This window comes from Neomonachus schauinslandi, chromosome 14 (genome assembly GCF_002201575.2).
Source record: "Neomonachus schauinslandi chromosome 14, ASM220157v2, whole genome shotgun sequence".
NCBI classification, from domain to species: Eukaryota; Metazoa; Chordata; class Mammalia; order Carnivora; family Phocidae; genus Neomonachus; species Neomonachus schauinslandi.
Genome location: NC_058416.1, coordinates 253620 through 265976, shown reverse-complemented (window position 1 = coordinate 265976; position 12357 = coordinate 253620). Strand labels below are relative to the sequence as shown.

Sequence of the window (12357 nt, the reverse complement as noted above, 5' to 3'; positions counted from 1 at the left end):
GTCAGTGACCAAAACGCCAAAAGGAGGAGCCAGAAGCAGAGCTGTGGACACCAGCTGCCTGGAGCCCTTGTCCCACCTCTGCACTCAGCTGCCCTCCTGAGCAACCTTCCTCACTACCTGTGCTGACAGAGGATCTCGGACCGTCAAGAAGAAAGGAAAGTTCCAGACCTCTTTGGTCTCAGAATGAGGCTATAATGGGGCGCCTGGGTGGCTCAGTCTGTTAAGCATCTGACTGAGCTCAGGTCATGATCTCAGGGTTGTGAGATCAAACCCCACATCGGGTTCTGCGCTGGGCATGAAGACTGCTTAAGATTCTCCCTCCACCCCCCTCCTCTCCCTCTCTCTAAAAAAAAAAAAAAAAGGGAAGGAAGAATGAGGTTATAAGACATCATTTCATTTCCTCTAAAAATGCCCCCTCCCAAACATGCCTGGCTTTAGAACTATTAAAATTAATTTCAACTTCCTTACCAGAATGCAAATGATAATAAGAGGAAGCTGGGCTGGGAGTGGCAAGACAAAATAGTCTCTTAAGTATTATCCAGAAAGTTGACTTTCCTATTTAAACAAAACAAAACTGTACACACACCAGAGAAGGCTGAGGGGACAGCATTCCCTGCACAGGGCTCCTGAACACTCTTTCCTGCCTGATGTCCCCTCCTAAGGGGCTCAGTGGTCAGCAGCATGCCCTTCCTACAGCTCATCATTTTCTGTTACTCTTAATTACTTCTCCAGTCCCTGTTTTCTCTCTCCTGCTCCCATGCAAATTCTGAGGGCAGGGACCCAGTCCAAGGACCTTGCCCAGCACCCAGACGTCTGTGGGAAAATATGTGATGATGTATGAGTGACATGAAATGAAGATTACAGGTAAGAGTCTCCACTCCAATCCCATTTTCCCTGGGAAATAATCTCATGCGTTCACCACCTCCTGCCGCCACCACCACCCCACTCCGAAACCCCAAAAAGAGAAAGCCATCTCCTTCTCTTTCTGGAAGCACCCCATAGAAAGCCCCCAACTTACCAGAAGAGGATCCGTAAAATATTAGCCACCAGGAGCACCAGACACACGTAGGTAGAGAAGCCCTCTGCATTCTGAGTCCTCCGGATGTCCCTGTACTGGGGGATATACGGCACCACCCCTCCGAAGACCATGGCCCCAGCTGCCCCCCAGGAAACCAGCTGGTGCAAGGGGACCAAAAGCCAATCCAAGCCTTCTGCTTCCATTCCGAACACCTGTGTCGCCCTGCCAGCCGACAGACGTCCACCTGGCCCAGGTCCCCTCTGCTCTCACGGGCTCCTCGAACGCGCGCTGACGGTCACCCCCACATTGCCGCTGCCTCCCGGGGCGACCCTCCACCATCGGAGCCTGAGCCTGGCGGGAGAGGAGAAGAGGTAAGAACTCCGCAGCAGGGGCCTCGCGGCACAGTGAGGGTCGCGCACCCGGGGCACCGCGGGGGCTCACGGCTGGGGCACGACCCGCCCCTCAGACACTGGCGCCCCAGGGAGCCCTCCGCGCGCGAACCGGCACCCGCGGGGGAACAGAGGTGCGGGGCGCGCGGCGGGGGACGCGGGAGGAGGGCCTGGGGCACGCTCATTCTGGGGGGTGGCTCGGCCCGGGAGGGAGTACTCGGCCGGGATGGGGCGGAGCACGCTCAGTCCGGGGCGAGCATGCTCAGTCCGGGGAGAGCGCGCTCAGTACGAAGGGAGGTTGGCTGCTCCGGGGGTGGGACGCACGGCCGGGGGCTCCGAGGGGCTCGGTCCTGGGACCCGCCGCCCGCGCCGCACCCCGAGGCCCGAGCCCCGCGTTCCGTCCGCGTCCACACGCGGCCTGCGGATCCGAGCCCCAGCCCTTACCGCCGCGCCCACGCCCGCGCCGGCCCCGCCCGGTCTGTCCTGCGTCCTCCGTCCGTGTGTCCGTCCCAGCGCCGTAGCCCCGCCTCTGCGTGACGTCACAGTGCAGGAGCCCCGCCCACCCGGGCGGCGGACCGACCGGCGCTGGGTCCTAGAGCGCACCGGGCGCCCAGGGAGGGGTCAGGGGTTGGGGGCTCGGTGGCGACGTTGCTCTGCCCTCACGCCGGGCCCGGGTTAGCAAGTACCTGCCTGGCGAGGCCGCTCCTCCAGAGCCAGGGACCCACGTGGACGCGTCCGCACCTGTGCCCGGGCAAGAGGCCGTGTGGACGCGGCGCGCCCCCGAGAGCGGAGGACCCGGTCCTGTCTCTGGCGGAGGTCTGCGCGAGGCCCGGGGCCCCCCTCTTGTGGGGACTCCCTCTCGTGGGGACCCGGGCAGCGTCTGAGGCCAGCAGGTCGTGCCTGAGCGCCCCCAGGTGATTCTTCCACGGCTGCATATTCTGAGGAGTTGGGGGGGGGTCCCCATCCTAACGCAGGCCGAGCCCTGAGCAGCAGGTGTCAGAGGCTAACCTGGTCTCGGGTGAGGCGGAGGGGCGGCTCTTCTGGGGAACCAGGCCCAGGGGGTCACTTAGGGCGGCAGCCAGCACCACCGGCTCAGGGCGCGAGTTTATCAGTCGCAGAGTTACTCCACTCTGTAACTTGCTAAGTGGTTCACGGCTTTATCTCAAGCACACAGTTCTGGGAGGTGAATCCATAGCGTGCCCACTGACAGATAAAGAAATAGGAATTCCAGAGTTCCCTGACCAAGGCGAGCCCCCGGGGGCCCTCGTGCAGGTGCTCTGGACATAGATGCTGGTGGGCTGGGCGTGCAGGAAGCCCACGGCCCAAGTGGGATGGGGGGGTCAGTGAGGACCCTTGTGAGAAGCCAGCCAGCCCCGTGTGCCCAGCACCCTTGCAGGTGGGACTCAGGGCAGAGGAGACCAACTGCAGGGCCCCAGGATTCTGTCTGCAGGGGAGCTCCCCTCAGGGCTCCCATCTCAACAAGGGCAAACCTGAAACACTCCAAAAAGGAAGGCCTGGTGGATAGAAAGGGTGGCCCTGGGGCCACACACCTGGCTGGCCAGCTTCCCCACTCCCAGATGTGGCCTGCCCTCCTGCTTCCTACCAGGTAGGTTTCATGAGAAATCATGGGAAGAGCTCCAACCTCACGGAGACTAACTCCCAGACAAGCCTGGTGTGATGAGCAGGGCCTCAATAAAACACAGGCTCATTCTCAATCCCCTCCAATCTCTGAGGCTGATGTAGGTATTTCTGAGTCATGGCTATTCAGAGTATCCCCAGGAAGCAAGCATCAGGAATGGAACACAGACAAGGAAACCGTGGCAGGGCTAGGAGGAAAAAGTGGGTGTTCCTACTTAGCCACCTCCTCCCCGGAGCTCTAAAGACCCTAGAATGTTTCACTCTGTTCTGGAGGTTGGAGTAAGGCTATAGGCGTCCCTCCTGACTCCCACTGGAGCATCTGGAGTCACAGCTGCTCATCTGTTCATCCTGGCATGTACAGGCAAATTGGTCACCAGCCCATAGCCACCTGCCATTCTGGATCCATCAGAGTGTATCAGATGAGCGTCCACACAGGACAGCATCTGCAGAGCCCAGCTAAGTGGATACAATCCTGCATTCTTGGTCCAGGATTTTAACCCACAAAGGTCTCCAGTAAGGCGGGCTGATGACTGGAGAGTTAGCTCATAGTCCTTTTAAACACCAACTGTCTGGGATCAGAGTGCACTCACTGGTCTAGAACCATCGGTCAATCAAGCAGAGGAGAGGAAAGCTCATCTGAGATGCTGCATCTGTTACGTGGCTTCCTGCATTCCCAAACAAAAGAAGCCAGCCAAGCTATGCTAGGCCAGCAAATAGCCCCCAAATGTATCCTCCTAATCCCCAGGACCTGTGAATGTTACCTTATTTAAAAAAAAAAAAAAATGCAGGGCTCCTGGCTGATTCAGATCACGCACATACAGGGCTCTCTGTCTCCAGAAATGCACACTTTTGCTTATGAACCTCCCCCTTTTCTTATATATTTAAATTGAGGCAAAATTCATACAACACAAATTAAGCACTGTTAAAGTGAACAATTTGATGACATTTGGTACATTCACAATGCTATGCCAACTCCTTTCCTGTCTGGCTCCCAAACATTTCTTCACCCCAGAATAAAACCACACGCCTCCCCTGCTCCCCTCCCTCCAGCCCCTGGAAAACACCGATCTACTCTCTGTTTTAAGGGATTTACCTATTCTGGATATATCCTATACATGGAGTCCTACAATGAGGGACCTTGTGTATCTGGTTTCTTCCACTGGCCTCATGCTAACACTAAACTTTAGGAAGCAGAGGGGCAGGACATTCATTCTCTGCCCAGTAGAAGCTCAGCTCCAGGCCTTTAGAGATCCTCCTTCCTACTGGCCTTCCTGGGTGGGCTACTTTTTAAAGGATAATTAATATGCTCCAGAAGTGCTTCAGGCAACTTTAGTTTTCTGTTTTTATTCACATTCCTTCAGGTATTTTAAATCATGATCTTGCCCTGAGCAGTGACAAAAGCAGTTTGTTTTTTTTTTTAAAGATTTTATTTATTTATTTGACAGAGACACAGCGAGAGAGGGAACACAAGCAGGGGGAGTGGGAGAGGGAGAAGCAGGCGTCCTGCTGAGCAGGGAGCCCGATGTGGGGCTCGATCCCAGGACCCTGGGACCATGACCAGAGCGGAAGGCAGACGCTTAACGACTGAGCCACCCAGGCACCCCCAAAAGCAGTTTTTACATTTGTAAAACCATACGGTAAAAGGAAAATAAATTATACTAAAGAGAATTTTTTAAAGATTTTATTTATTTGAGATAGAGCAAGAGAGAGAGAGAGCACAAGCAGGGGGAGTGGGAGAGGGAGAAGCAGACTCCCCGCTGAGCAGGGAGCCCGATGCGGGGCTCGATCCCAGGACCCTGGGACCATGACCTCAGCTGAAGGCAGACACTTAACCAGCTGAGCCACCCAGGCGCCCCTAAAGAGAATTTTTTTAAGTTTACTTATTTTTTAGTAATCTCTACACTCAATGAGGGGCTTGAACTCACAACCCTGAGATCAAGAGTCACATGATCTTCCAACGGATCCAGCCAGGCCCCCTAAGAATTTTTAACTATAAAGTGCATATTAACTGGCTACCAAGTCCCCAAGACTCTTTATTCTTATAGGTTTCTCTCCCTCCCAAACACCTCGCTGGGAGCCTTTCCTGGGGTCCCCATGCTCTGACTGGAACCCCAGGGAGCTGAGCACTTGCCCTCAGTCCCCCAACCCAATGGATTGTTTCCTTAGCTTTTCCTCATTAAGATTTTGACTTGATAAATTGTTCACCTGAAAAAGAAGAAATTTCATGTTGTTTTCCTCAGATTTTCGGTTTTGTTCCCAAGGCAACTGTGGGACACAGACAGGAGCCCATTGACAGGCTGGGAGGTACCTCGGGGTGGCTTTGGGGAGGGGGCTGAAGACACCCTTGGCGGTGCACAGTATGGAATAAAAACCAGATACAAGGCTGGTCAAGGTGAGAGATGGGACAACCTTTATTGGGGACATTTGAAAGTATCTATTACAAGCTTTTCAAGGTGCTCGTGATGTGGGAAACAAAGGCAGAAAAAAATTATTAAATTTCCTTACTACCTACAGCCCACTGACAAGTCCTTGAAACAGGCAGAGTGACATTCCTCTAAGGACTCAACTGCGTCCACATTAATACTTTGCTAAGGGCTGGGGCGCCTGGGTGGCTCGGTCGTTAAGCGTCTGCCTTCCACTCAGGTCATGGGCTCAGGTCATGATCCCAGGGTCCTGGGATGGAGCCCCGCATGGAGCTCCACGCCCAGTGGGAAGCCTGCTTCTCCCTCTCACATTCCCCCTGCTTGTGTTCCTTCTCTGTCTCTATCTCTGCCAAACAAATAAATAAAATCTTTAAAAAATAATAATACTTTGCTAAGGGCAAAAGGCAATCTTAGCTTAACATTATCCCAACACCCACCACCAGGATCCTGTGAGTCTACTTTAACATATAAAAATTCCTTTGGAAACTTCCTTTATCTCTAAACCCACCCAAGATACTTGTTGGCAATCATACCCCAAGCATACGGCCCATCGATATACATCTGAAGGGTCTCATGATTCAGGTTTTATTAGACGGTAATAAATGACCTTTTCCCAACAACAGCTAGCCCCTAAAGGTCCTGGAAACTTTGCTTCCAAAATTCCTTAGAGACTTACACTATCCCTAACCCCCTCCCAACCTGAAAGTATGTAATAGGCCATTCCTTATGACTGCAGTGCTGCTCTTTCTGCCCACACATCCTGTCCCCGTGCTTTAATAAAATCACCTTTTTACACCAAAGACATCTCAAGAATTCTTTCTTGGACATCGGCTTCGAACCCTAATGTCTTTCCAACATCATCTGGTGCTCAACGTGGGGCTTTGAGTCCAGAGTCTCATCGGACTCTGAGCTTCGGTGCAAACTTGGTAAGTATGTTCTCTCCTCTTCCTTTACTCTCATTCCAGGGGCTCTTCAAGGAGTATGGTCTTATTGGAACACTTCCATGCCAATTGCTTGGGCTGCAATCCTCTAGCCTGTGGCTACTCTATGGGGAGGAGAAAGCCTGCCTTTTGGCTGGAAGTTGGTACCCTGGCCAGGATGGTAATAAGACCCAGAAACTTCATGCCCTGTCTTTATTCCTGTCCTTATACAAAGTTGTCTGTCTTGGGCACGGGACAGCCACCTAAATCAGCAGGACGGCTGCCAATCTTAAGACTCCCGTGTGAGGTTTCCTCCTGATTGATCTACGGTGATCCCCTCCACATCCCTGGTCTGGCCGCTTCTGGCTGAGGGACCTCCACTGGGAGCCGGCTGAAACCAGTACCTGATGGAATTAAAACCCAACTGGGGACCGTTTCCTAGAGAAGTTGACTGTAAGGACTACATGTGTTGGAGTATCACTTAGATCATGATGGATTTCTATCTTTACTGTTTTCCGTCAATGTCTTCTACTAGCTACTTAAATTACAACATTGGGTAATTTCCCCTTGTAAAAGTTTTCTATTGTTCTCCATGGGTTAAAAATGGCAGGTTCTTCAAGGCAAGGTAAAATAAGGCGTGACCTTCCCGGCACGACCTTCAAGGCACGGTATTTCAGTCCATACGCTGGCACCCATCATCGTCTAGGATGTGAGGGGGTAGTGGGAGGAGGGCAGGCTCCCTCCTACAGGGGCCTTTATCAGCGGTGGTGGTCATAGCAGTTTTGCTCAGGGGACACCTCGGGTCGCTTTGAGGAACCTCTGACATATCCTGTATGTGGTACGTCACCCGGGAATTGGTGGGGTGAGGGGGGCGGATTTTCTGGGTAATGGACCTTCTCTTTTCTTCAGCTCCTGAGGACTCTCCCTTGGGCTGCCTTTTAACCCACTGGAAGCAATTTGGATCACAAAACTTAGGAAAGGACTAAGCTCCTGTAACAAACACTGCATGGCCTCAACTGGATCTGTCAGTTAGATATCCTGCAGGAAACAGGGCAAATGGACCTAGGGTACCTTCATTGCTCGTACCTAGGCCTTCATTGCTCTACACCAGGACCCCGACCTAAGGGCCTCTCGCAGAATGTGTTTGCCCAAATGTGTCAGCTAGTAAACCACCTCCTGACGTATTGGATGATAATTATCTAAATAGGCCTCCTCCAAATAAACCCACGTTGCTGGAGGAAACACAGGCCCTCCCAGACAAAGGGGACGCTAACTCTCTCTGTTCCTTCTAATAGATGTGGGGGTTTCTAGCCTCACTCATTTCCAGGGTTAATGGCTGTAACTGGAGCCAAATGTGGTTAGTCTCCCTTGGGACGGGGACTTTAAGGAATATTCCCAAGCAGCTGCCCAAACTCCCTTTGTTTTGGGGAAATTCCCTGTCTTCTGTGGTGGACATGGACTGCCTAACCTCTGCCCCCTTGTTGTCTGGAAAACATGGTGTCTGCGCCTCTGTTGGAGCTGATGAGCTCTAAACCAGGAACCCTTTCTCTGCCTTCTGGCAGCACTTGGCCTCTTCTGTCTCCCCCTCCCCCTTCTGTTTCCACACCACCTTGGTGGCGGCCTGCATGACTGGCTCCTGTACCATCATCCTCGGTGCCTCAGGCACCAGGGCTCCTCCCTTCACTGTCAAGGAGCAGGAAGAACAACCCCTGGACCTAACACCACCCACTCCAGATTTCCCCACCAGCATCTCAGGTAAAAACTGACAATGGGGAGGATCCAGGTGGAACGTAATTCAGTATTTGAACTAAGTTACATTTGTTGGTTTAATTAAGACAGACATGTCTTTAAAGTTATCAGCACTAAATGTGAAACTTTTATTCCATCAAGGTTTGCTGAAGATCAGATAAGCTTGTGTTATCCCTGTTGCAATTTGTTAGCAAAAAGATGACTTAAAATGATGGTTAATCTTGTCTGTTTCAAAGTTTTCATGGGTAATTGTTAAGATAGCTTTCAAGGGGCGCCTGGGTGGCTCGGTCGTTGGGCGTCTGCCTTCGGCACGGATCATGATCCCAGGATCCTGGGATCGAGCCCCGCATCGGGCTCCCTGCTCAGCGGGAAGCCTGCTTCTCCCTCTCCCACTCCCCCTGCTTGTGTTCCCTCTCTTGCTGTGTCTCTCTGTGTCAAATAAATAAAATCTTAAAAAAAAAAAAAAAGATAGCTTTCAAAGTCTTTGGTAACCTGAAACTTAAAGTTTTACTTGGATGATAAATGGGATTAAGGTCATTGGACATCTAGGTCTTTTCCAAATAGGCTAAAGTGCTAAGTCATTGATTACTGGATGTAGGTTTGTGCTTTTGACTTCTGTTGCAAAGAAGCTAAGAATACTTGGGTCTGTTGGTAAACATGCTTTTTGCTTAACCAGTTCATAAATTTGCCACCTAAAGAATTCTGGTGTAACAGTTCACAATTGGTTACTACTTAGTCTTCACTGGAGACTAAAGTTTCTAAGAGTGCAGAATTCTGCTAAATGTAATTAAGACTGATGGAAATAAGGGAAACAAGCCTGTATGTAGAAAGGTAGGAGATAGGTAAGAAAGATATAAGGAATGGGAATGCATTTTTTGTTGAAGGTAAAAGAAGGCAATTTTGTCCTAAATGAGATGGTTGCTTGGAAAGAAATGGCTTGGGACAAAATCTGAATGCAAAGGAAAGTTGTAGGTTTGTAAAGGGAAATCCTTGGAAAGGAATTTCAGGCATAGTCAGGACGGACTAAGATTGAAATGAATGGGTTTTAAAGTACATTGGTATAAGATTGAAAGTCTGCTTTCTCTCTGTCAAAAAGACAAGTTTTCTTGAATTGTTGGTCTGCTCTTGATAAGAAAATGTAAACAAGTTGTTTTCTCTTTGCCTGCCCAGAAAAACCAGTTTCTGTGTTTTGCCTTTATCAGGTGTTTGACCATCCCTAATCCTATCTAGGCATGTGCTTTAAAACCTTCTAAGGTTTTAACAAACTTCTCCAAGATTTAAATCGTAAACAAAGAAAGTCTCATTGACTAATTAGGCTTGTTTGTTTGGTATATTACATTCTGGTATAAGGAGATATTCTGGCTATGAAAGTGTTACCTGTCACAGAAATAACTGAGTTTCCTTGTCAATTGCATCATAATGAACTCTCAAATCAGATCATTAACAATGTCCATTTCTGAGTTTTTGTCATTTATAATTGTTCTTATTGTCTTGCAAAATGAGTTTTATCCTCAAGGAGGTTCATATAAAGGACTTTTAGGGCAAAAACAGGTATTCAATATCTTTCAGATCAAAACTGAAATGAGTAAGAATTTCCAAAACTAACTAAAAGCTCCATTCAAACTAAACAAGAATTAGTAACATGGGACTAAATGAACTAAAAAGATGATTATAGTTTTGTGACTCTTGTTGGAAACATTGCTGGTTTTCTTTTTTTTTTTTTTTTATAAGTTGGGTGTGACTTTTTTTTTTTTAAAGATTTTATTTACTTATTTGACAGAGAGAGAGTTAGCGAGAGCAGGAACACAAGCAGGGGGAGTGGGAGAGGGAGAAGCAGGCTTCCTGCCGAGCAGGGAGCCCGATGCGGGGCTCGATGAGGGGCTCGATGCGGGGCTCGATGCGGGGCTCGATCCCAGGACCCTGGGATCATGACCTGAGCCAAAGGCAGACGCTTAACGATTGAGCCACCCAGGCGCCCCAACATTGCTGGTTTTCTAATGTTTACTATTACAGATTAAGGAAACTTTCACTTAGGATATCTATGACTTACAGTAACATAACAAAGTATTTATTTGTGAACAAATTGAAGCATTTAACTTTTCTCTCCTGAAATTAAAAAGGTCTCAGTAAGTATTCTTTCTTCCATGGCAATCATAGTCATTTGCATAAGTTCTATAAGAATCTGTTCTCCTTGTAACAGGACATCATTGGAAACATTGGTTATTTTACCAAGGCTTTGACTGGAACATCATATTTGAGAGAGACATGCATAGACTCAGGTATGACTAGACAGTATTGAGGAACTAAGGTTGACTTTATGAAACCTGGAGCCATAACCCCTTGGAAATGTTGGCCTCACACCTTGCTTACAGAGTTCCCAGCAGCCTCACCAGGTGAGTAAAGAATGTCACTTCCTGGCAGGTGCACGAACCTCTGGATACTTTGAGGGCCTCATGGAGAGGAATCCACCCACATGTACAGGTATTGCAGGCATGTGTGATGGCAAGTACTTGGCTTGGCTTCTGGCCTGGATAGACTACTAAGAGTTCAGCCTAGAGATTCCTTATAAAAGTTCCAGCAAAGCAGATTCTGAAAGATTTATATGATCAATCATTATTCTTGCTGAGCTTATTTAAATAATTAGGCCAAGTTTGTTAAAACTGGACTTGTTTTTTGAATAAATTAGTCTTGCTTTGGCTATCTCTGATTTAAATATGAGGGTTATTTTAGAGAGAAAAATTATGTTTCAGTAACACACCTTTGTGGATGTTAAATTTTAGATCTGATTGTCTTTACATGTTTGTTGTTTACCTAAGCTAGACAACTTGAGGTAAACAGAAGAGAAATTACCACAGTAGCTCATGTATAGACAGTCTCCTTGCTTGTTATTCTGTGGGGATAATAACAGGACCCCATGGGCGTATGATTATTTGAACAACTGGGAAATGGGATAGATTCCTCAACAATTGTATAATTCAGCTATCACCTTGACCAATTCTGTGTGGCTGGGATTACAAAATTGCTCCTTAAAAGCCAGAGCATATGGGGCGCCTGGGTGGCTCGGTTGGTTGGGCGACTGCCTTCGGCTCAGGTCATGGTCCTGGAGTCCCAGGATCGAGTCCTGCATCAGGCTCCCTGCTTGGCGGGGAGTCTGCTTCTCCCTCTGACCCTCCCCCATCTCATGGGCTCTCTCTCTCTCTTATTCTCTCTCTCTCAAATAAATAAATAAAATCTTGAAAAAAAAAAAGCCAGAGCATACCCCACTCTATGGGGTTAACTATGGGCTTGTGGAGATAATGGATGACCCCACTTTCTTTACAATTGGATTGGATGATGCCCCTGGGGGCGCACTTATCTCTTGACAAGTTTCTCCCACTTGACAGTGATTCCTTGTAATTAGGATATTGTTAACGCTGGACCTCAGACAAAGAGGTCTTCCTGATGGTATTATCCCTTAGTCATATTTATCCTAGAAGCCACCTCTATTGAGGTACAATTGCAAACAAAGGGCTTTAGCTAAGCTTACAACAGCTCTCCTGGTAAAAGGAGCCTCAAAGCTCCCTCTGGGACAGTCCCTGACAGTAATGACTTCACATCAGGTTCAGTGTCTTAGAGACCAAATGCCACCAATGGATGATGGAGTCCGACTTGGTAAATACCAGGCTACACTTACAGATATGCCTGAAATAATACTTGAAACCTGTCAGACTTTAAACCCAGCTATCCTTATGCCTGGACCTGACCATTGTACTTCTATAGAGCCCCAACTATTTAGAGGTTATTGATCTTGTTTATTCTAGTCAATCAGATTTAAAAGGAGCCCCTGTTGAAAATACAGATGACAGTTGGTTTACTGATGGCAATAGTTTCATGGAAGAAGGAATAAGAAAAATTAATATTTATACTGACTCCAAATATGCTTCCCTAGTCCTACATGCTCACAGAGCAATTTGGAAGAAAAGGGGATTGGGCGCCTGGGTGGCTCAGTTGGTTAAGCGACTGCCATCGGCTCAGGTCATGATCTCAGGGTCCTGGGATCAAGTCCCGCATCGGGCTCCCTGCTCGGCGGGAAGCCTGCTTCTCCCTCTCCCGCTCCCCCCTCTTGTGTTCTCTCTCTCTCTCACTCTCTCTCTCTCCCTCTGACCCTCCCCCCCGCTCATGCTGTCTCTCTCTCATTCTCTTTCTCTCAAATAAATAAATAAAATCTTTTAAAAAAATGG

The 12357-nt window shown here is 48.9% G+C and overlaps 1 protein-coding gene across 5 annotated transcripts in view; it reads right to left on the bottom strand.

Annotated features, from left to right (window-relative positions):
• SLC66A2 (solute carrier family 66 member 2) overlaps positions 1–1905 on the bottom strand; it is a 56989-nt gene extending 55084 nt beyond the window's left edge. For 2 of the 5 annotated variants that reach the window (XM_021686426.1, XM_021686430.1), the window contains exons 1-2: positions 1625–1836; positions 1019–1369 (exon numbers count right to left, since the gene is read on the bottom strand). In XM_021686426.1, the coding sequence (XP_021542101.1) occupies positions 1019–1221 (203 nt within the window). In that variant the 5' untranslated portion in view covers positions 1222–1369; positions 1625–1836. The other 3 variants (XM_021686428.1, XM_021686427.1, XM_021686429.1) reach the window with 3 other exon arrangements.
• Between the last annotated feature and the right edge of the window lie 10452 nt (positions 1906–12357).